Consider the following 25,126-nt stretch of genomic DNA (forward strand, 5'->3'; position numbering starts at 1 on the left):
ACTCAGAATGGAAGGGAGAACAAGACAGGCGGACCTAAACAGAAGGCACCACTGTTTGAAGAACTTTCCTCCCAAAAGAAGCCTCAGCTGAGGCAAAAGTATCGAATTTGGAAAAAGTATACAAAGACCAAGAGTCGCCTTGCAGATTTTTTCCACAGAAGCCTCATTTTTTGAAGGCCCAGGAAGAAGAGACCGCTCTAGTGGAATGAGCCGTAATTCTCTCAGGAGGCTGTTGTCAAGCTGTCGCATAAGCCAACCAAATAACACTTCTCAGCCAGATATCTTTATCTAATATCTTTAGACACCATCTTCACACATCCTTCTGATCTACAAGGCAAAGATTGAGTAGAGGTTAATGGGAAGCAGGAGTGATAATTAACAGCTCTGCTGGGGTGTTCTTTGCCTCCTCCTGGTGACCAGAAGTTGAATTCCCACTAGAAATATAATAGATTTGTGGACTCTCCATGCCATTGGAAAGAAAACTATATTTATATAGCGGTGTTGGTTATGCAAAACTGGGGAACGGGTAATAAAGGGATTATCAATCTTTAAGGGGTTAAACAAATTCGCAAACGCAAGCGGTTTATACATCGAACAAAAACATCTAATTACTATTGGGAATATCACTCCTGCCCAGCAAGAGGCGGCAAAGAGCACCAAAGCTTTTAAAGGGACACTGAACCCAATTTTTCTCTTTTGTGATTAAGATAGAGCATGCAATTTTAAGCAACTTTCTAATTTACTCCTATTATCAAATTTTTCTTCGTTCTCTTGCTATCTTTATTTGAAATAAAAGCCATCTAAGCTTTTTTGGGTTAAGAACTCTGTACAGCACTTTGATTGGTGGATTTTTCCACCAATCAGCAAGGACAACCCAGGTTGTTCACCAAAAATGGGCCGGCATCTACATTTAGATTCTTGCATTTCAAATAAAGATACCAAGAGAATAAAGAAAAATTGATAATAGCAGTAAATTAGAAAGTTGCTTAAAAATTCATGCTCTATCTGAATCACAAAAGAAAAAATTTGGGTTCAGTGTCCCTTTAAATATCACCTCCCTTCCCTCAGTCATTCAACCGAAGTAAAAAAGAAAGGAAGCAACAAGGTGCAAGTGTCTTAAGTTTATAACATACCAACAACCTGTCTTAACAGAGCGGGCCGTGGACTCATTGTGTCAAGAAATTAATAAATTTATCAGGTAAGCATAAATTTTGTTTTCCTTCTAATGACACAATGAGTCCACGGATCATCTAATTACTATTGGGAATCAATACCCAAGCTAGAGGACACAGATAAGGGAGGGATAAGACGGGGAACCTAAACGGAAGGCACAACTGCTTGAAGAACCTTTCTCCCAAAAGCGGCCTCAGCCGAGGCAAGTGTGTCAAATTTATAGAATTTTGAAAAAGTGTGAAGAGAAGACCAAGTTGCAGCCTTGCAAATCTGTTCCACAGAAGCTTCATTTTTGAATGCCCAGGAAGAGGAAACAGTCCTCGTAGAATGAGCCGTAACTCCATCAGGTGGCTGCTGTCCAGCAGTTTCATAGGCAAAGCGAATGATACTCTTCAGCCATAAAGAAAGAAGTAGCCGTAGCTTTCTGTCCCTTACGTTTCCCAGAGGAAACCACAAATAGATACTGACTAAAATCCTTAGTCGCCTGCAAATAGAATTTTAATGCACGTACCACGTCTAGATTGTGCAGAAGCCGTTCCTTTTGAGAAGGATTCGGATACAAGGAAGGAATGTTCCGGGTCTGAAACTACTTTAGGGAGAAACCCTAATTTAGTACGTAAAACCACCTTATCCGAATGAAAAAGGTAAGGAGACTCATACTGTAATGCCGAGACCTCTGACACTCTACGAGCAGATGAAATAGCAACAAGAAACAAAAAACTTTTCAAGATAACTTAATATCTAAGGAATGCATCGGCTCAAACAGAGGCGCCTTGAAGAACTAAATTAAAACTCCAGGGTGAAGTAACTGGTTTGAATACAGGCCTGATACTGACAAAACGATTGCACGTCTGGTACGTCCGCCAGACGTTTATGTAACAAAATAGACAAGGCAGATAATTTGACCCTTTAGGGATCTTGCTGATAAACCCTTCTCCAAACCTTTTTGGAGAAAGAACAGAATTCTAGGAATCCTAACTCTACTCAATGAGTAGCCCTTGGATTCACACCATATAGATATTTACACCATATCTTAGGGTAAATCTTTCTAGTCACAGGTTTACGAGCCTGAATCATAGTCTCTCAATGACCTGATCAGAAAAACCACGCTTAGATAAAATTAAGCGTTCAATCTCCAAACAGTCAGCTTCAGAGAAACTAGACAAAGGAAGGGCACTTGAAGGTTTTTCCTCAACGGAAGTCTCAAAGGTGGAAGAGATGACATGTCCACCAGGTCTGCATACCAAGTCCTGCGAGGCCACGCCGGTGCAATGAGGATCACCGACGCCCACTCCTGCTTGATTTGATCAATGACTCGAGGTAGAAGAACAAATGGAGGAAAAAGGTATGCAAGACTGAAATTCCAAGGTACCGCCAGAGCGTCTATCAGTACAGCCTGAAGGTCCCTTGACCCAGTACCTCGGCATTCTGCCGAGATGCCATGAGATCCAATTCCGGCTGACCCCATTTGAGAATCAGGCTGGAAAACACTTCCGGATGGAGTTTCCACTCCCCCGGGTGAAATGTCTGTCTGCTTAGGAAGTCCATCTCCCAGTTCACTCCTGGAATGTGGATCGCCGACAGACCGCCATTGAGGTTATATTGTCCGACTGGAACCTGATGAACCGGGCCGAGGCTAACTGAGGCCAGGCCAGAAGAGCATTGAAGATAGCCCTCAGCTCTAGAATGTTAATGGGTAGAACAGCCTCCGACCGAGTCCATGTTCCCTGAGCCTTTAGGGAGCCCCAGACTGTTCCCCATCCCAGAAGGCTGGCGTCTGTTAATCACCCAAGAGGGTCTGTGAAAGCAGGTTCCCTGGGAGAGATGATCCTGAGACAACCAACAAAGTAGAGAATCCCTTGTCTCCTGCTGTAATCGCAGAAACAGATCCGCATAATCTCCATTCCACTACCTGAGCATGCTTAACTGCAGAGGTCTGAGGTGGAAACGGGCGAACGGGATGATGTCTATTGCCGCTACCATCAGCACAATTACCTCTATGCACTGAGCCACTGACGGCCGAGGAGAAGATTGAAGTGCTTATTTAAGAATCGAAAATCTTTGATTTCCTGACTTGTCAGAAAAATTTTCATTGATAAGGAATCTATTATGGTTCCCAAGAAAACTACCCTTGTAGTTGGAACTAAGGAACTCTATTCCAAATTTACCTTCTATCCGTGAGACTGCAGGAAAGATAACATTTCCGTGTGTGATCTTGCTTGTTGAAAAGGCGTTTGAACCAGAATGTCGTCCAGATAAGGTGCCACTGCAATGCCCCGCAATCTGAGCACTGCCAGCAGGGATCCCAGAACCTTTGAGAAAATTCTAGGAGCTGTGGCAAGGCCAAATGGAAGAGCCACAAACTGGAAGTGTTTGTCTAGACAAGCAAACCTTAGAAATCTAAATCTCTGTAGCCCTATCTGGTACAGAAAATACTTACACCATGGATGGCACGTCAAAATACTTGTTTAGTTTACTGGACTTTTTAGGATTGACTACGACGGTAGTGTCAGAGTCGTCCAGGGTAGCTAAAACCTCCTTAAGTAACAAATGGAGGTGTTCAAGCTTAAACCTGAAACAAACAACTTCAGTATCAGATAAAGGTATTACACACCGAGTCTGAGATTTCCTCAGATACTACCGAAGTATCTTCCTCTTCAGGTTTCTGGGAAGAAACATTCAGAATAGCCACTACTGTATCAGCAACCTTATTCACTGATTGAATATATTTCCTCTTGCGCTTTCCCTGCGGCGTGGGAAAAGCCGATGACATTAGGGAAGAGAGGTCTTGCAAGGTAACTCCAGGTGGAGTTTGAGAGGAAGCGCAAGGCACTGCATGTGTGGGCGATAAAATTTGGGACACTTGAGGAGAAAGTTGCGGCATATATTGAACATTGTCAGACTCTTTAACAGCATCCGCCTTAGAAAAGTTCGTCTCTGAAAAAAGTCTATCCCTATAATTTTAAGTTCTCTCAATACAGGATGAACAGAAAGGGATTGGTGGTTCCACATTGGCATCAAAACAAATTACAAGGGACATTTTGCAGGTCCTCTTGGTCCATTCTGACTCACAATGGATGAAATAATCAAATAAAAAGCTTACATTTTTTAATAAAAATTAAAACAGAAAAAAACGTTACTGTCTCTTTAAATTTTAAAACAACTTTTATTTTTGTATGCAGAGAGGGCTAAATAGCTACACAAATACTGCAGAACAGCTTAACTTTGCTGAGGTGCCTACCTGTCCTACTGACACCGGCTACAATCCCCTCAGTAAAAGATCTGGAACTCAGCTGTAGTTGATAATGAACCGCTGTCCGGTCCTAACGCATGTCTTAACACTGAGGAATTTGTTTATAACACTCTCATTCCTCCCAATAGCAGAAAGTGCTGAGAAAGTGGCGCCCAACCCTAATTGCCGCCTTACATAGCTCCACCCATCGTGGGCATCTCAAAAAGAAAACTCCCGGTCGGCATCTTATGCTAAAGTTAAGCCGCCGGGAGCAGTGAAAACCACCTCATACTGAGCCTAATATATCTCCTCACCCCAGTGCCTGCCTAAAGTGCTGTTGTATAAATCTATCTATATGAGGATTTATGTCCCAAGTAAATCTGAGATCCTTTTATTTCCCAGACCCAGAATAAGTCAGCACTTACCTCTTAAATCTGCCAGACAGAGATTAACCTCCCATCCTCAAGAAATTGTTAACGCATTTGCCCAGTTTTATAGAGATTTATACGATGGCACAAAGGTGCAACAGATGTTAGAAACACAAGAACTGTTTAGGTCTTTCTTACTAAAGGCAAATTTACAACCACTCACTGACGAAGACAACACAATTTTGAATTCCAAAATTACAAAGGCAGAGGTGATTAAAGCCATTAAGGACCTTAAGCCTGGTAAGGCTCCGGGGCCTGATGGATTCTCTGGGGAATATTATAAAGCGTTCAAGGACATCTTAATTCCCCACTTATTGGTGTTTGCGAATCACATTATGGAAGGAGGAGAGATACCCCCAGAATTGCTACGAGCTAAGATAGTGGTTATTCCAAAACAAGGGAAGAACCCTACTCTTTGTTCTAGCTACCGTCCAATCTCCCTAATCAACCAGGATCTTAAAGTGGTAACAAAAATTTTGGCCAACAGACAAACATATTTTACCTAGAATAATACACCCCGATCAGGTAGGATTTATCAAGGATAGGGAAGCCCCAGACAATATTCGTAGAATGGTATCTATTATAGACTTTTTGTGGGACCACAAAGTGCCTTCTCTGATCCTTTCGTTGGATGCGGAGAAGGCATTTGATAGGGTTGACTGGAGGTATATGATAACACTGCTGAAAGAACTTGGCTTCAAGGATAGATTTCTACAAGCTATTAAAGGGTTATACTCGTCACCTACAGCACATGTCAGGGCAATTGGACACCAATCAGATAATATACCCATTCTAAACGGAACAAGACAGGGATGCCCACTTTCGCCCTTATTATTCGCCATCTGTATTGAACCATTGGCAGCCTATATACGCAACTGCCCAGATATAACTGGTCTGGAGGTAGGTACTTTTAATCACAAAATTACTCTATTTGCTGACGATGTGCTGCTCACTATCTCCAGGCCATTGGTATCGCTCCCTCATGTTTACCAAGCAATACACTCATTTTCTCAGATATCAGGCTACAAAATTAATGCAGAGAAGTGTGAGGCACTCCCGTTATCATTAGCAAAACACTATAAAACTAATTGAGGCCAATTTTGATTTCAGATGGGTGCCGAATGGGCTTAATTACTTGGGTATAAAACTGACAACACACTCGTCCAAGTTATATGAGGCAAACTATAGCCCGATGCTTAAAACCATAAGATCGGATTTGAGAAAATGGGGAAAGCTAGGTTTCTCGTGGTATGGTAGACTATCCGTGGTCAAGATGATGATTCTGCCCAGAATTCTTTATTTGTTTAGGGTGCTTCCAATTAAGATTGTGACCTCAGATATAGTAAATTTACAGACACATTCATAGTTTCCTGAGAGACAACAAACATCCGAGAATCCCTCGTCAAATTCTAAATAGACATAGGCAATTGGGAGGAGTGGGGGCCCCAAACTTACTAGATTATTATAAAGCAGCAAGGTTAGACCAAGACTCAATGCTAAGTAGAAAGCAAAATGAAGTGCTTTGGCCTGCCTTAGAAGCAGAATTGGCGGGACAAGAGAACCCAGATGATATACTCTGGTGGGATGAAACCTATAGTGACCACAGGTTGAACCACACAATATTCTAGACACCAGTGGAAACTATTGAGTCACACAGGGATATTACTCCCCACACACACAGTGATAAGGCCCTTGAAGAACATCATACATGAGTTTAGGCATCACATTAAGAAATGGGAGAACAAGGGGCTGTACAGGGTGGCTGACATGCAACTTCAGGGTAGGATAATGACTTTCACCCAGCTACAGCAGAGACTGGATCCTCTTCCACTCCACTGGTTTTTATACCTTCAGATAACCTCAGCCATAAAGACATACCTCTCACAACACATAGCTCGTAATCGGCAAACTGAGTTAGAACAACTATGCACTTCAACTACCAGGTCCAAAAGAGCGATCTCTAGAATTTACATCTCCATCCAAGAAACGAGAGCCAACACCAAAACTAGGTTAATGTTACAGTGGGAAACAGACTAAGATAAAGAATTGGACCTAGATAAATGGACTCAGACTCTACATCAGGCTAGTAAGGGACTTGTCAGTGCTGATCTCAGAGAAAACGTGCTTAAAACATCCTACATCCTACAGATGGTACTTGACACCTATTAAGACTGCCCGTATGGGAAATGAGAGTTCCAACTTTTGCTATAGAGGATCATATATCCACATGTGGTGGGAGTGTCCAAAGGTTAGGAGTGTATGGAACGAGTTGTCCTCTTTGTTGAGTAGGGTATTAGATGAAAGGATTTCTCTCACCTCTGCTCAGGCTCTGCTACATGAAAACATACCGAGACTTAAACATATCAACACCTTCATTAGAATTTTATGTACCATGACGAGAATAGCTATAGCTAAGTATTGGAAGGTTGAAATTCCATCGTGGTCAGAAGTGTTAGCTAGAATCCATTCGGTGTATTTGATGTATGAGTCAGCTGCATTTATACAGAATACAGAAACTCAATTTCAAAAGATCTGGTATTATTGGATAATGGAGAGTAATACATACAGGAGACCTAGAGCAGTTGAGAATGCAGCAAGATGAAGGAAGGGCAAACAAGGCCAAGATAGAGCTGATAAAGAGATAATTGACAGCTTTGAATAGGATATCAAATAGTGAGGCTAGATGAGCAAGATATCTTGAGATAACATAGGAGATAAAGGCAGAGTGATGAAACACTATTTCCTTTTTTTTAATCTTTTTTTTGTTTTATTTTTATTTTTTTGTGTTCCAGGTTATCAGTAGAGTTAACGTTTGTAGTTAAGTTATAGCAGTTGATGTGATCAAAAATGTTTAACATTGTTAGCCCCAATATAAAGATGCTCCCTTATGAGACTATTTCACTATCTGAGAAACCGATAAGAAGTTTTAAGGGAGCATGTGTTGAAAATCAATTGCCCATTCAATAGCTAAGCAGACAATGACAGAGCTTGTGCTGGCATGGGTCCTCGATGGTTGAGTTATGGATCTTTCTGTAGAACTACTTGGGACACCATGCTTTTGGACACTTAAGAGACTTTGCAGTGGGAGGTCCCTTCTACAACGATTCATTTTTCTAACTGTTATATGTGCATATATCTTGTGGAATTTGAGATCCCTCACATGTTGGACTTGTGTAACTTGATACATGTTTTTCTCTCTGTCACAGTAATGTTGTTGATGTTTTATGGGTAATAATAAAAAACTATTTAAATTAAATCTGCCAGACAGCAAGGCAGCTCACCAGGTTTGAGAGGTCCTCTCCCTCACATAGCCCTGTGGAGAAAAAGATAAAGACCAAGTAATCTCACTCAGGCTATCAGGATTAGGGCAGCATAAATTACATGGGAGGCGCAGTGAGAATTATGTCCCACAAGTTCCCATTGCTCTAAAGCCACCACTGCTCTACTGAAGAGACTGATATGGACTACGGCTACACCCCAGAACAAAGCAGCACAATCTTGTACTACTTAAAAAAAAAAAAAAAAATCTTGAAAAATCTATTACTAACACCTAACTTTATCACTTCCTTGCTCTAACGTAGGCAAAGAGAATGACTGGGGTTAGAGGGAAGGGAGGTGATATTTAAAAGCTGTGGTGCTCTTTGCCGCCTCCTGCTGGGCAGGAGTGATATTCCCAATAGTAATTAGATGATCCGTGGACTCACCGTGTCATTAGAAAGAAAATGATATTTCAAGGTGCATTTACTAAGTAAAAGGTTAAATTAATATCAAAAGCTGCAAATTGGATCTTAAACTAATAAATCTGTTTTTTTATTTTATGCTATGAAGTAAAACTTACCCTGCAATTAAAAAGGGGATACTAAACAGTGCTTTAGTAAAAAAAAAAAGAATATGAAAAATCAAAGTAAACAGTGTTAAAATGCAAACAACTTCCTTGTTTTCTTGCTAAGTGAGCACTTAGACATTCTCAGTGTAGCCCCTCCCCATAGCTAGATAAAAGCTACCATTACAGAGCTTAGGTTACACTGTGATATGACTGCTGCAAAAGCCCTATACTGAACATGGGCAATAAACTAATTGCAGCTAGCAGATAGGTGCCAACTAAAAAAATTCCAAAGAAAAATATTTAATCTGGTTCCTGCCACAGCCGCATTGTAGGGCTGTGGCAGGAAGTAACCGACACTGCATAAATGAAGGTAAAAAACAAACAAAAAAATAACAAAAACAATAAGCCGTTTTACGTGATCAATACATTTTTTCTAATAATTTCTATTAAGTGTGACCCACTGCTTAGAGTTATTACAACAATGAAACAAACATATATCCCTTAACGCCTGTATGGTCCTACATACCTAGTAAGGCTATCAGTGGGCTTTTTGTAGCTGTCTGATGCAGAACTTCGTGGAGGGGAGAGACGAGTTCGTTCATACATAGGAGATTTCGTCTTCATTGTTGAAAGACTAGAATATGGCACCTGTTGAGATGCCCCAAAAGCAGAGCTCTGCAGCCTGTATGGAGATGTAACAGATGCCTCAGTCATGTATGGAGTGGTTGAGGTCTGGGTGCCATAAGACGAATCCAGAGCCGAGACTTGAGAGCCATAGTCCAAAGATGAGGACCCTTGCATCCCATATGAGCCAGCTGCTTGTCTGCTGTAGGAGTCTCCTGCACCTGTACCATAACCAGATCGCTGTGCTTCATACGAAGAAGACCCATTCCCATAAGCTGCTGCATAGGCTGAGATCAGGGACGAAGCCTGTCTTTCATAGGCTGAAGCTAATGCAGCAGCCGCCTTGTCCTCATATGCAGAATCCAGGGCAGCACGTGACCCATAAACTGTGGATGCATGGGAAGCAGCATAAGCAGCCTTACTAGGTGAACGCCGCCGCATGGGACTCCTGTCCCGTGTATAATAAAGTGGAGAAGGTTGGCGAGGACGACTTTCATAGCTATAACTAGGTGCATCTAATGCATTACGCTCGTAAGGAGATGACATGGCACTGGATGCAAAGGATGCGTCTGCTGCTCTCCTATGGTGGTGAACATCTGCTCGCTCCCGTGGCGGTTCTTTATAATCATAATGCCTTCGTGGACGATCTTGAGAGCCACCACCAGTATACCTCTGCATCTTGTTAGACAATTCAACATTGATATGTTTGCCTTTAATCTCTTTTCCATTCAGATGTTCGATGGCCTCCCTAGCATCGCTTTCTCTCTCCATGTGAACGAATGCAAAGTCTAATGAAGTAGCAAAGAAAAATAGTGTTAAATCATTTACGGTTTCGATTCACAACCACTGTAAATATGACTGAGGTTTACAAGACCCCAAGTTAATTAACTAAAAAAAAAAAAAAAAAAAAATTACTACAAAGAATTGTTACACAAAACAGCTCTATCCCTGCATAAACAAATTGAGATTAGGGCTGCAACAGCTAATAGGTAATTGATAATAAAAATAGTTGTCAACGAATCTCATTATCAATTAGGTGGCCTGCAATTAGTTATTTAGATGCATGACGTTAGCCGCTTTACTCCAATAAACTCCTGCACAGTGTATTGTGCAAAAATTTATATATATATATATATATATATATATATATATATATATATATATATATATATATATAATGCTTACCTGATAAATGTATTTCTTTCTTGACATGGTGAGTCCATGGATCATCCAATTACTATTGGGAATATCACTCCTGCCCAGGAGGCGGCAAAGAGCACCACAGCAAAGCTGTTAAATATCACCTCCCTTCCCTCCAACCCCAGTCATTCGACCGAAGCAAAGGAGAGAAAGGAAGCAACAAGGTGCAAAGGTGTCTGAAGTTTATAACATACCCACAAAACCTGTCTTAAGAAAACAGGGCGGGCCGTGGACTCACTGTGTCAAAATTTATGCTTACCTGATAAATTTATTTCTTGTTTTCTTTCTAATGACACGGCGAGTCCACGGATCATCTAATTACTATTAGGAATCAATACCCAAGCTAGAGGACACATGATAGGGAGGGACAATACAGGGAACCGAAACGGAAGGCACCACTGCTTGAAGAACCTTTCTCCCAAAGGAAGCCTCAGCCGAGGCAAAAGTATCAAATTTATAGAATTTAGAAAAAGCGTGAAGGACCAAGTTGCAACCTTGCAAATCTGTTCCACAGAAGCTTAATTTTTAAACGCCCAGGAAGAGGAAACAGCCCTCGTAGAATGAGCCATAACTCTTTCAGGAGGCTTCTGTCCAGCAGTTTCATAGGCCAAGCGAATGTTACTCTTCAGCCACAAAGAAAGCGAAGTAGCCGTAGCTTTCTGTCCCTTACATTTTACAGAGAAAACCACAAAGAGCAGAAGACTGATGAAAATCCTTAATAGCCTGCAAATAGAATTTCAATGCACGCACCACCTACAGATTGTGCAGCAGACGTTCCTTCTGAGAAGAAGGGTTAGGACACAAGGAACGAACAACAATCTCCTGATTAATGTTCCAATCTGAAACCAATTTAGGGAGAAACCCTAGCTTAGTACGCAAAACGACCTAATCCGAATGAAAAATAAGGTAAGGAGGCTCATACTGTAATGCCGAGAGCTCTGAAACTCTACGAGCAGAAGAAATAGCAACAAGAAACAAAACCTTCCAAGATAACAACTTAATATCTAAGGAATGCATAGGCTCAAACTTTAAGAACTAGATTAAGACTCCAAGGAGTAACCGGTTTAAACACAGGCCTGATTCTGACCAAGGCCTGACAGAACGATTGCACATCTGGTACATCAGCCAGACGTTTATGTAACAAAATAGACAAGGCAGATATTTGACCCTTTAGGGAGCTTGCTGATAAACCCTTTTCCAAGCCCTCTTGGAGAAAAGACAAAAAACTCTGGGAATCCGAACTCTACTCCAAGAGTAACCTTTGGATTCCCACCAATGCAGATATTTATGCCATATCTTATGGTAAATCTTTCAAGTAACAGGCTTACGAGTCTGAACCATGGTCTCAATAACCGACTCTGAAAATCCACGCTTAAATAAAATTAAGCATTCAATCTCCAAGCAGTCAGCTTCAGAGAAACTAGGGTTTAGGTGAAGGAAGGGCCCCTGAAGTAGAAGGCCCTTTCTCAATGGAAGTCTCAAAGGTGGACGAGATGACATCTCCACCAGGTCTGCATACCAGATCCTGCAAGGATCACCGACACCCTCTGATTCGAGCAATAACTCAAGGGAGGAAAGCGAACAGGGGAAATGGGTATGCAAAACTGAAATTCCAAGGTACCGCCAGAGCGTCTATCATTACCGCCTGAGGATCCCTTGACCTCGGAAGCTTGGTATTCTGCTGAGATGCCATGAGATCCAGCTCTGGCTGTCTCCATTTGAGAATTAAAGCAGCGCAAACAGGGATCCCAGAACCTTTGAGAAAATTCTGGGAGCTGTGGCAAGGCCGAATGGAAGAGCCACAAACTGGAAGTGTTTGTCTAGAAATGTAAACCTCAGAAACTTGTGATGGTCCCTGTGGATGGGAACATGCAAGTACGGGTCCTTTAAATCTACCGTTGTCATAAATTGACCTTCTTGAACCAAGGGAAGAATGGAACAAATAGTTTCCATCTTTTAAGGACAGCACTCTGAGGAATTTGTTTAGACTCTTGAGGTCTAAAATTGGTCTGAAGGTTGCCTCTTTTTTGGGAACCACAAACAGATTGGAGTAGAACCCCAGACCCCGTTTTCCTGCATTGGGACAGGAACTATCACTCTCAGGTCGGGAAGGTCTCAGTGTAAGAACGCCTCTCTTTTATCTGGTCTACAGATAATCTTGAAAGCAGAAACCTGCCCCTGGGAGGAAAGGTCTTTAACTCTAGTTTGTATACCTGGAACACGATGTCCACCGCCCAGGGATCCTGAACACCCCGAACCCAAGCCTGAGCAAAAAAGGAAAACCTGCCCCCCACAAGATCCAGTCCCGGATCGGGGGCAGGCTCTTCATGATGCTTTTGAGTCAATAGCGGGCTTCTTGTATTGTTTACCCTTGTTCCAAGACTGGTTGGGCCTCCAGGAAGGCTTGGACTGTTCCTGCTTGGAAGGAGACGAAGGCTTACCCTTGAAGTTTCGAAAGGAAACTGTAAGAGATTGCCAAAAGCTTAGACTTGGATGACATATCCGCAGACCAAGATTTTTAACCATAAAGCTCTGCGGGCCAGTATAGCAAAACCGGAAATTATTGCTCCTGGTTTAACGACCTGTAGGGAAGCATTCGTAATAAAGGAATTGGCCAACTTAAGGGCCTTGATCCTATCCTGGATCTCTTCAATGGGAGTATCTGTCCGAATAGAATCAGACAACGCATCAAACCAGTATGCTGCCGCACTAGTCACGGCAGCATTACACACAGCCGGTTGCCATTGTAACCCCTGTTGCACATACATTTTCTTGAGTAACCCCTCTAATTTCTTGTCCATAAAGGTCTTTAAAAAGAACAACTATCTTCTATGGGTATAGAAGTCCTCTTACCTAGAGTGGAAATTGCCCCTTCCACCTTGGGTACCATCTGCCAAGACTCCTTTATAGAGTGCTATAGGAAACATCTTAAATATAGGGAATGGAGAAAAAAAGGGATACCCGGTCTCTCCCATTCCTTATCAATAATTTTTGTAGCTCTATCTGGTACAGGAAAAACCTCTACCATGAAAGGTACATCAAAATATTTGTTTAGTTTACTAAACTTCTTAGGATAGACTACGACAGTAGTGACAGTCGTCCAGGCTAGCTAAAACCTCCTTAAGTAACAAACGGAGGTGTTCTAGCTTGAAATCTGAAAGATACAACTTCAGTACCAGCAAAAGGAATTACACTGAGTTTTCACCCTCAGATGCTACCGAAGAATCTTCCTCCTCAGGCTTCTGGGAGGAAACATTCGGAATAGCCAAAACTGTGTCCGCAACCTTATCTACTGATTCCTTACATTTCTTCTTGCGCTTTCCCTGCATCACGGGAAAAGCGGAAAACGCATCAGATACCACAGAGGACATGAGGGAAGAGATGTCTTGCAACGTAACTCCAGATGGAGTAAGAGGAAGCGCAGGGCACTGGATGTGTTTACGATAAATTTTTGTACACTTGAGGAGAAAGCTGCTGCATATCTTGAACATTGTCAGAAGGTTCCTGAACAGCATCCGCCCCAGACAATGTTGGCTCAGAAAAAAAAAGTCTATCCCTGAACTGTAAAGTTCTCTCAATACACGAGGAACAGAAAGGGATTGGTGGTTCCACATTAGCATCAAAACAAAGAACATGTAACATCTTGCAGGGCCTCTTGGTCCATCTTTATTCACAATTGAGCAGATTAAAATTAGATAACCCTATATTTTAACTTGAAATTACCCCACAAAAAACGTTACTGTCTCTTTAAATGTTAACTGTAACAGTTCTTATTTTGCTTCAAGAAAAATCTTAAATCTTTAAAACAAACACGAGACAACCTCCACACCTCAGCTGAGCCTTGCTCAGGTGCCTACCTGCCATCGGAATACTTAACTGCTATCACGGCTCTCCGTAACACCGAAAATGAAGGGACAGGAAAAAAAAAAAGTGCACACAAACATTGCCGACTCAGCTATCTCCGCCCATTGTGGGCATATCAAAATGAAACCTGCGGGTCGGCAAATGACTAAAATAACGCCGTCGGGAGTAGTGAAACACACCTAACACATGAGCCACATCTCCTCGTCCCCAGTGCCTGCCATTACTGCCCTCATAACATAATCCCCAACTCACAAGGATAATGTCATTTGTGTGTCCATTATTATAATTAAAGTGCCAATTTTCCTGGGTCCCCAGAAAAATAAACTTAGCACTTACCTTTATAAACCTGCCCGACAGAAAAGGCAACTCACTAGGTTTGAGAGGTCCTCTCCCTCACATAGACCATAGGAAAAAGAGATAAAGTCTGAGTAATCTTACTCAGGATTTCAGTATTAGGAAAAAGGATGCCAAAAAGTCCCAGGAGGTGCGCTCGTGCAAAAAGGTGACTTAAGGAGACAGGAACGGCCGCACTCTTATGTGGAAGGGATCCAGCGATATCAATCTAAAATGAAGAAATGAAGAAGAGGCGCCACATGGTGTGGTACAAAAAAAAAAAAAAAAAGGTATCCCCACAGGAAATAACCAGAGCCCAAGGTAATGGAGACTCACAAACGGGGCGGCACAAACGGAGTGCCAGACAAAACGGCACGGGACACTCAGTCGCCCGTATGACTTGCAGCTTCCACTGGAGCGTGCAGCGTTAGGTCAGGTTGCCAACAATAGCCAATCAGGAGACCCCGACCGTCCGTACCAAACAGCTGACGCCAGACTCAAACACTTCTAAAGTAGGCAGAGAATGACTGGGGTTGGAGGGAAGGGTGGTGATATTTAACAGCTTTGCTGTGGTGCTCTTTGCCGTCTCCTGCTGGGCAGGAGTGATATTCCCAAAAGTAATTAGATGATCCGTGGACTCGCTGTCATTAGAAAGAAATAATTTTTTCTATACAATTAAAACGGCTGATTAAGATAACAATTTAAATTTATAAATACATTTTTTTTGCAAATATTCCATGTGCAGGAGTTGAGAGTTAAGCAGCTCATGCTATGCAACTAACTCAATGAGAGTCCTTGACAACTATTTTTATGATCAATCTTACTGATTAGTTGTTGCAGCCCTAATTTGGTTAGGAGAGTATGTACAGAAGAAAATCTCAAGTTGCTTTGCATCGACTGGCAAAGGACAAAAACTAAAGCAGGATAAACAGAATATATCCATTTTCTACAGATGTAAATTATTTCATGGCAGAAACGCAAGCATAATTTATACACAACATTCACACAAAGATCATTACTTGCTTTGTCACATTTATTTTGGAAACCATATACTCAACCTCATTCTAGGGAGACTTAACAGTAACAAACATTACCCCAATAAAACATGCACAAATACATTATATAAATTAAGCATTTTATAGAAAAGCAGATACAGGTGACCTACAGATGTACCTATAGTCACATGGGGTGGGTGGATATAAAAGAGCAAAATATAAAAAATATATATATATATATATATATGTATGCCTTTCAAAGGATATCAAGAGAATAAAGCAAATTAGATAATATAAGTAAATTAGAAAGCTGGTTAAAATTGCATGCTCTTTCTAAATCATGAAAGGAAAATGTGGGTTTCATGTTCCTTTAAATTCTGACTAGACTGTCCCTTTAAACCACTGGTTTTCAAATCTGTCCCCAGGCCTCCATCAGGCCAGAATTCCAGGATTACCTTTGATGAGAGCAGGTAAAATCAGCTGATTAGTAAACATGGTTATTTTACCTGTGCTCCAGTTCAGATATCCTCATAATGTGCCCTGTTAGGGAGGCCTGAGGAAAGGTTTGAAAAATATTTGAAAGAAGTCACTACCTAAACAGGTAACCTGCATAGTCACGGTAAAGAGGTGGCTTTACCTGATACTTTTCATCCATGACCTGATACATTCCACTATTTCTACACCTATGTCATATCCCACACAATTAATGCTCCCATATGCAGTCAGTTCTGCCATAACCCAATGTGACTAGTCAACACTGCCATCTTCATAACCCAATGTGACTAGTCAATACTGCCATCGTGACAGCCTCAACTGATACTAAGCTTTCTATATATACACATTAGATGTGTGCAATCTGAGGTTTTGGATACTTCTGAAAGCGGCAGAGGCACAGTAATTTATTCTTGTGAAACTGCAAGACACTAAGATCTGTGCAAATCCAAAGCCTAGTGTGTTGCAGTTATAGAATAAGTAATTTGGTTCCAAAAGTAGCAGAACAGCACAAGCAGCTGCCTTCTGCTTTTTTTTTCCTTGGGGGGGGGGGGAGAGTTGTATCTGAAACTTTCAAATGCACATATCTAAATTATCACTAAAGATACCCCTTCTGTTTTAATACAAAAAAAAAAAAAAAATAGATGTTACTAGACACAAACCTAACCCTCCATAGCATGTTTAAGCAAACAAAAACACAAGGTATATGCTTTACTCAGTTTGTAGGGACCGATGAAAAATAGACACGGTAGCTGAAGTCTGTTCTTTAAGGAACGAGAGTTATTCTTTTGAAAGTACAAACACACAACAATCTGGATTTGCACGTTTGTGTGTTGCACCTTCAAACTAATAAATCTGGCTCATGAAAAGTGTAATGCTGCTACCCATGGCCAGATGTCATTTATTCATACAAACGCATGACAAGTTTACATACCTACTGTACACTTTATCTGCTGCTGCAACCCACCAATGCCATTACACCAGGGCTCAACAAACCCTGGTAGCCACTGGCTCCTAGAATTTTACCCCTGGCTCCTAAAAATTTAGGTTATTTTTCATAGATCTATATACAAATCCCACTGTCTTTCTCCTTAAAGTATGTCTGGCTCCTAATTTTTCTTCCTTGCTCCTAAATTTTAAACAGATTTGTCGACCACTGCATTACACCCACTTATGCTAGACTACATCTTGCTCCAACCAGCCATCAATACACAGTCCAGTCTACCATTCTGCTACACCTGTAATATTGCTACTCTCAGTAGCTACCAATGCATCAGACTTATTCCAGTCCACCATCTTACTACACCCAACTTCTAAGCCCACTATTATTTTGCACCAGAATATTTCAGTTCACAATCTTAGTACATTGTATGCCAATCTGCCATGTTACTACTAATAAATGCCAACATATAAACTGGGCAGCTAAGTGTGACAATACATCACATCTTAAATCCACAAATATTTCAGCATCCAACTAATCGCAACACACAACCATCTTCAGTCCGCCATCTTGCACACCAAACCAATGCCAATACACATCCAACAGATATAAGTCCACAACCTTAATATGCCTAATATATGACAAGATGGTGCAAAACAGAAGACTCACAACCCTATTTTACTGTTGCGGATATCAATGCACTTAACATACTTCAGTCCACAACCATGCTACACCTAAATACCAATAGACTTGGCTTAAAGGGACATTACAGTCAAATTTGAAATGCATATAAAATAAAATCTTTGATTAGAACAATATTTACAAATTTACATATATTGCTAAAAAATGCTTCTAGAACAGGTCACTGTTTTAGTGTGAACATTTGTCTACGCATGTTAAGCATAGATATATATTCTCAGTGCACCAGCATTTTATATTCTGCAGCTGCTCAGAGCACCAGTGGGACTTGTATCATGACAGCAATTAACAAAATGGGTCATTACCAGATGGTACATGCACCTTAGGCTCTGGGTAAGTACTGTGTTTAAAATGCTAGTGCATGGAGCATACTTAAATACACTTTTGAAACAGCTATAGCTTTTATTAGAAATATTTTTTGCTAATACATGTATTACCTAATTGCTTCTATTCAGAACTGAAATGTGTCCCTTGTGATTGAAAAGTTTGCGTATTTAAAACATTCAGAAAAATAGGGCACTTTCATTGATTTAAATAAATGTAATACTAATTTGCAAAATAACTACCATTTAGTGATGGTAAACATCACGCTGTTCCTCTGCCCGCATTTCCTACTTTAGTTGATGGATGACTAATCCGGCTTAATCCAGTTGTTGCGTGCCCCACAAGCTGGAAACCAAAGAGGACACACAATAATTGGATGAAACTGGATTTGTCATCCATCAACTAAATGTATGAGATGCGGACGGAAGAATAGCGCAATGTTTACCATTACTAAATGGTAATTTTACAAATGAACAGTCTATAAAAAAAAAAAAGGTTTAATGTGCCATAAAACCTTGTGGTATCAAATAAAGTGTGCATGTGAGGATAATTACTTATGCAAGCAAGGGACGGGACAGCAAATACTGCTATGGTTTGTTGCCAAGAGGCTTGCTCGTTTCCATGCGGATGTCAAATACTTTGTGAAAGTTTAAGCATTATATCGTGCACTGCTTTAGTCAGGTGTCATGTGACTACCGTGCAAGAGAGCACAAGTAAATGCCTAGGGGGGAGCTTGCTGCGAACAAAACTGCCCGGTTTTATGAATGTTTAAATGATTAACATTTGCGTATTTAAAAGTCCACCACCATCTTGCAACACTCAACCAATCTCAATTAGCCAACGTAATTCAATCTGCAACCTTACTACGTCTAACTACTAAACAAGATAGTGCAGAATCACTCCTATTCTACTGCAGTAAATGCACCCAACAGACTTCATTCCACCATCTTGACACATCCAACTTACTTTAAGCCACCATCTTGCATCACCAAAATGCCACACCTACTTATTTTAGTGCACAACCTAATTATAAACCACTGGTTTCAAAACTGCCCTCAGTCCTCCCTAACGGGCCACATTTTGTGGATATCCTGAACTGGAGCACAGGTGAAATAATTTGATTAGTAACCATGGTTATTTTACCTGCTCTCACACAAGATAATCCTGAAAACCTGGCCTGTTGGGGAGGCTCGAGGACAGGTTTGAAAACCAGTGGTCTAAACTATGGCAAGATGATGCATGACAGCAAAATCAAAATGCTATTTTACCTCAACCCCACCATCATCCTGCTACACCCAACAGACTGCAGCCCCACCATCATCCTGCTACACCCAACAGACTGCAGCCCCACCATCATCAACACCCAACAGACTGCAGCCCCACCATCATCTACACCCAACAGACTGCAGCCCCACCATCATCTACACCCAACAGACTGCAGCCCCACCATCATCTACACCCAACAGACTGCAGCCCCACCATCATCTACACCCAACAGACTGCAGCCCCACCATCATCTACACCCAACAGACTGCAGCCCCACCATCATCTACACCCAACAGACTGCAGCCCCACCATCATCTACACCCAACAGACTGCAGCCCCACCATCATCAACACCCAACAGACTGCAGCCCCACCATCATCTACACCCAACAGACTGCAGCCCCACCATCATCTACACCCAACAGACTGCAGCCCCACCATCATCTACACCCAACAGACTGCAGCCCCACCATCATCTACACCCAACAGACTGCAGCCCCACCATCATCTACACCCAACAGACTGCAGCCCCACCATCATCTACACCCAACAGACTGCAGCCCCACCATCATCTACACCCAACAGACTGCAGCCCCACCATCATCTACACCCAACAGACTGCAGCCCCACCATCATCAACCAGCTACACCCAACAGACTGCAGCCCCACCATCATCAACCAGCTACACCCAACAGACTGCAGCCCCACCATCATCAACCAGCTACACCCAACAGACTGCAGCCCCACCATCATCAACCAGCTACACCCAACAGACTGCAGCCCCACCATCATCAACCAGCTACACCCAACAGACTGCAGCCCCACCATCATCAACCAGCTACACCCAACAGACTGCAGCCCCACCATCATCAACCAGCTACACCCAACAGACTGCAGCCCCACCATCAACCAGCTACACCCCCCACCATCAACCAGCTACACCCAACAGACTGCAGCCCCACCATCAACCAGCTACACCCCCCACCATCAACCAGCTACACCCAACAGACTGCAACCCCACCACCATCAACCAGACTACAGCCCCACCACCATCAACCAGACTACAGCCCCACCACCATCAACCAGACTACAGCCCCACCACCATCAACCAGACTACAGCCCCACCACCATCAACCAGACTACAGCCCCACCACCATCAACCAGACTACAGCCCCACCACCATCAACCAGACTGCAACCCCCACCACCATCATCCAGCTACACCCAAACAGACTGCAACCCCCACCACCATCATCCAGCTACACCCAGACTGCAACCCCCACCACCATCATCCAGCTACACCCAGACTGCAACCCCCACCACCATCATCCAGCTACACCCAAACAGACTGCAACCCCCACCACCATCATCCAGCTACACCCAAACAGACTGAAACCCCCACCACCATCATCCAGCTACACCCAAACAGGCTGCAACCCCCACCACCATCATCCAGCTACACCCAAACAGGCTGCAGCCCCACCATCATCATCCAGCTACACCCAACAGGCTGCAGCCCCACCATCATCATCCAGCTACACCCAACAGGCTGCAGCCCCACCATCATCATCCAGCTACACCCAACAGGCTGCAGCCCCACCATCAACCAGACTGCAGCCCCGCCACCACCATCCAGCTACACCCAACAGACTGCAGCCCCACCATCCAGCTACACCCAACAGACTGCAGCCCCACCATCAACCAGACTGCAGCCCCACCACCACCACCATCCAGCTACACCCAACAGACTGCAGCCCCACCATCAACCAGACTACAGCCCCCACCATCAACCAGACTACAGCCCCCACCATCACCATCCAGCTACACCCAACAGACTGCAGCCCCACCATCATCAACCAGTCTACAGCCCCCACCATCAACCAGCTACACCCAACAGACTGCAGCCCCACCATCATCAACCAGCTACACCCAACAGACTGCAGCCCCACCATCATCAACCAGCTACACCCAACAGACTGCAGCCCCACCATCATCAACCAGCTACACCCAACAGACTGCAGCCCCACCATCATCAACCAGCTACACCCAACAGACTACAAACCCCCCACCACCATCATCCTGCTACACCCAAACGCCATCACACCCACTCATTCCAGTACACAACATTACTATGTCTAACTTAAAACAAAATGATGCCAAACAGCACATTTAAAACTTTATCTTACTGGTCTGATACAAACTTACTCCAAGTCCGCCATCTTGTGTCCCCCCTCCCCCTCTTACCTTTGACAATGTCGCACTCCACCACCCGGCCGTACATCTCGAACATGCCCCGCAGTTCTGCTACATGGCAGGCCGAGCTGACATTCCCTATGAAGATCTTCCAGGTGTTGTTGGGCCGGGGCTTGGACAGCTCCACCACCATCTTCTTGCCGTGCAGCATGTGTCCGTTGAGTTCCCGCACTGCCCTCGTGGCGCGCTCCTCATCCCGCATGTGCACGAAGGCGTATTGCTTCATGACGGCGCAGCTCACCACCGTGCCGTGCTGCTCGAACAGCTTGGTAAGCTCCTCCTGATTCGCGCGGTCGTCCAAGTTACCAATAAAAATCTTCATTTTTTTTCACTGCGCGAATAAAAAAAAAATACACTCGAAGTTCGGCGAACGATTCGGCGGGTAAGGCGAAAAAGTGCGGTACGTTAACGCAAAAAAAGGTATAAATTCGGCGAAGTCGGCGTAGGTGACTAGCGAACCCTGTTGAAAAGTAAGAGAAAATAGTAAGAAACGTGACAGAGTAGTTACCGTTTACTAACACGACATAATTCGCTATATTTTAGCTCAGATTATTATTTAATAAATGTCAGGCGCCATTAGTTACCTATAGAGATGTTTATTCGAGTTACGCTGCTTTGTTTTTACCTCAGAAACACCGGAAGTGCCGCTGCGGTAACTAAAGGAAAAGGCGGTTATCTAAATGTCCTTCTGCTTTATGTTAACTGCGCGGTGATTGGTTAAGATCAAAACATAAACAGCGCTTCTTGTTTAACGATTGCGCTGATAGGGTGGAAGCCGCGCCTATTTGCAACATTATTATAGGTCAGTCTAGCTGTCACTCAAAACAGCCTGATTGCTATGTGGGTTGGATAATAGACACGTCTGTTAAAATCCTGCATGTTTATAGGTCAATTTACATGTCAATAAAAGCAAAAAGTGATTGTTAGGCTGGATTGGGTGAAATCAGTGTCTGTTGGAATCCTGTACGCTTATAGGTTAATGTAATGATATATAAAAACTGTAGTTGTTAGGCGGAAACCAAGACCTTAGCAACCGTTAGAAAAGCTTTGTTATATAGTAGGGAAGTGAAATCAGACTATGAACAATAATTACAGATTGGGGGGGGGGGGGGGGGGGCTTACCATCCCCCCCCCACACACAAAGGGTTAAATCCCCAAATAAAATTCTGTTACAAAGCATTGCTGTTAGGGAGCAAAACACATAGGGTGATCCAATCAGGTGTAGCATACACAAGTATTCACTAATTATGAACAGGAAACTGTCCTGTATTGTAAAACTCTGCCCTGAGGTGAGGCTCTTATGTATATTTGGTACTTAAAGCGACAGCGGCAGAGAAATAAAATAGTACCTCATTAGATGATTACACTGAATAATATAATGTTTAATATAATGTCAGACATCCCAACTCTCCCTGATTGTAATAGGGGTTCCCTGATGCCAGCAAATGGAGTGCAATCTCCCTGAAACTACAAGTACCATGATCCAATGTGACCCAAATCCGGAATAGTGTCCCTTTAAGGAATGCATTTAGTTGCTCAGACATTATAGAACCCTTAAAGCATCAGTAACCAGAAGACCCCCACTGATTCTAATAAAACACACATGCTACCTTATTTACTGCACGTAATTAAACTTCATATTCTAAAATATTTGAGCATTTAACAAGCGCACGATCACTGGAAATAGGTTTGTTGTATGTGGTTGTGCAATAAAGCTACTTTTTTATGTGACTTTAGTGGGAAGCTACTTTAATGATAAGGCTCTATCTTATTTAGGGTTACTGGGGGGCAGTAGCGGGAGAAGCCACCGCCCTGAAATGGGTTTTTGCAGGTTGGGATGTCTGTAATGTGCATATTACATGCAGCTTAAAGGGACACTAAACCCAATTTCTTCTTTCATGATTCAGATAGAGCAGCAATTTCAATGTGAAAGTGAATCCTAGTGTTTTACAAACGCTAGGATTGACAATTGAAACAGATAAAGAGGACTTTCATTCATGAAGTATATAGGCTCCTTTATTTGTGTTCAATCGATCACTGTTCTTAGCTGCTACAGCTCCCATGGGCGCCAGATTTACTGCACGGCTATTGGCTGAGAGGGGAAAACGTCACCTCTTAGCCAAATGTTTTTTAGCCGTGGGCTGCTGTAGCAGCTAAGAACGGTGATCGATTGAAACAAACAAAAGAGCTTTGTACATGAAGTATCTTATACGTCATGAATGAAAGTCCCCTTTATTTGTTTCAGTAGTAAATCCTAGCCTTTGTAAAACGCTAGGATTGGCTTTCACTTTAAGAAACTTTTTAATTTACTCCTATTATCAATTTTTCTTTGTTCTCTTGTTACCTTTATTTGAAAAAGAAGGAATCTAAGCTAAGAAGCCAGCCAATTTTTGGTTTAGAGCGCTGGGCAGCATTTATCCACCAATCAGCAGAGACAACCGAGGTTGTGAACCAAAAATTTTCAGGCTTCTAAACTTACTCTTGATTTTCACATAAAGATAGCAAGAGAATGAAGAAAAAATGATAATAGGAGTACATTAGAAAGTTGCTTAAAATTGCTGCTCTATATGAATCATGTAAGTTAAAATTTGGGTTCAGTGTCCCTTTTAGCTGCATGCAACATATGGGAATTTGCTCCTTTATCTTTAGTTTGTATTTGAAATAGATTATTTTGCTCCCCAAAATCAGCACATTATTGTGGAGAACATAATCATTTATATGGGCTGAACCTGCAGGAATAGCAGACCTGCCTCTCTTTGTTTTACACACAGGTCTCTTTATCTTACTTCTCTCTATACACAAGGCCAATACTTATCCTCTGTGATTACCTTGTATCTAAGAACCTTCTTCCAGCCCCCTGATCACATGACTGTCACTGTTTATTATCTATTGTCTTGTAGTTAGCATTGTGTTGTGCTAAATCTTAACCCTTTCGTGACTGGGTTAAAGTGTCTACATCGGAACAACTGTTTCGATGTAGACAAATTGAAATCACGCGATCGTGCAAACGATCGTGAGATTTCAATTATGGGATCGGGTCTGGGGGGCGTCCCTATGACGCTAGGAACGCCCTCCAGACCGTGATCAAATCCTGCAAGCGCAGTAGGCTTCAGGACAGCCGTTGGCTATGACGTTGTATTCCGTCATAACGGCTTTAAAGCCCAGCGCCGTTGTGACAGAATACAATGGCATAACGGTAGGAAAGGGTTAAATAACTCCCTGTGCCTGAACACAGTGTTATCTATATGACCCATGTGTACTTTCAATCTCTTTGTGTTGAAAAGAAATTTAAAAATCCTGTGATAGGAGGCAGCCCCCAAAGGCTTAGACATTAGCATATGAGCCTACCTATGTTTAGTTTAAACTAAGAATACCAAGAGAAAAAAGCTAATTTGATGATAAAAATAATTGGAAAGTTGATTAAAATGACATGCCCTATCTGAATAAGGAAAGTTTATTTTTGACTAGACTGTCTCTTT

The 25,126-nt window shown here is 42.5% G+C and overlaps 1 protein-coding gene across 1 annotated transcript in view; it reads right to left on the reverse strand.

The window, feature by feature from the left end:
• RBM14 (RNA binding motif protein 14) overlaps positions 1–22,327 on the reverse strand; it is a 60,188-nt gene extending 37,861 nt beyond the window's left edge. Inside the window, exons 1-3 of the mRNA XM_053719973.1 lie at positions 22,232–22,327; positions 21,639–22,107; positions 9,186–10,071 (exon numbers count right to left, since the gene is read on the reverse strand). Of these exons, the coding sequence (XP_053575948.1) occupies positions 9,186–10,071; positions 21,639–21,969 (1,217 nt within the window). The 5' untranslated portion in view covers positions 21,970–22,107; positions 22,232–22,327. The remainder of the gene's footprint in view (positions 1–9,185; positions 10,072–21,638; positions 22,108–22,231) is intronic.
• Positions 22,328–25,126: the final 2,799 nt, after the last annotated feature.

This window comes from Bombina bombina, chromosome 7 (assembly GCF_027579735.1).
Source record: "Bombina bombina isolate aBomBom1 chromosome 7, aBomBom1.pri, whole genome shotgun sequence".
In the NCBI taxonomy this organism is placed as follows: domain Eukaryota; kingdom Metazoa; phylum Chordata; class Amphibia; order Anura; family Bombinatoridae; genus Bombina; species Bombina bombina.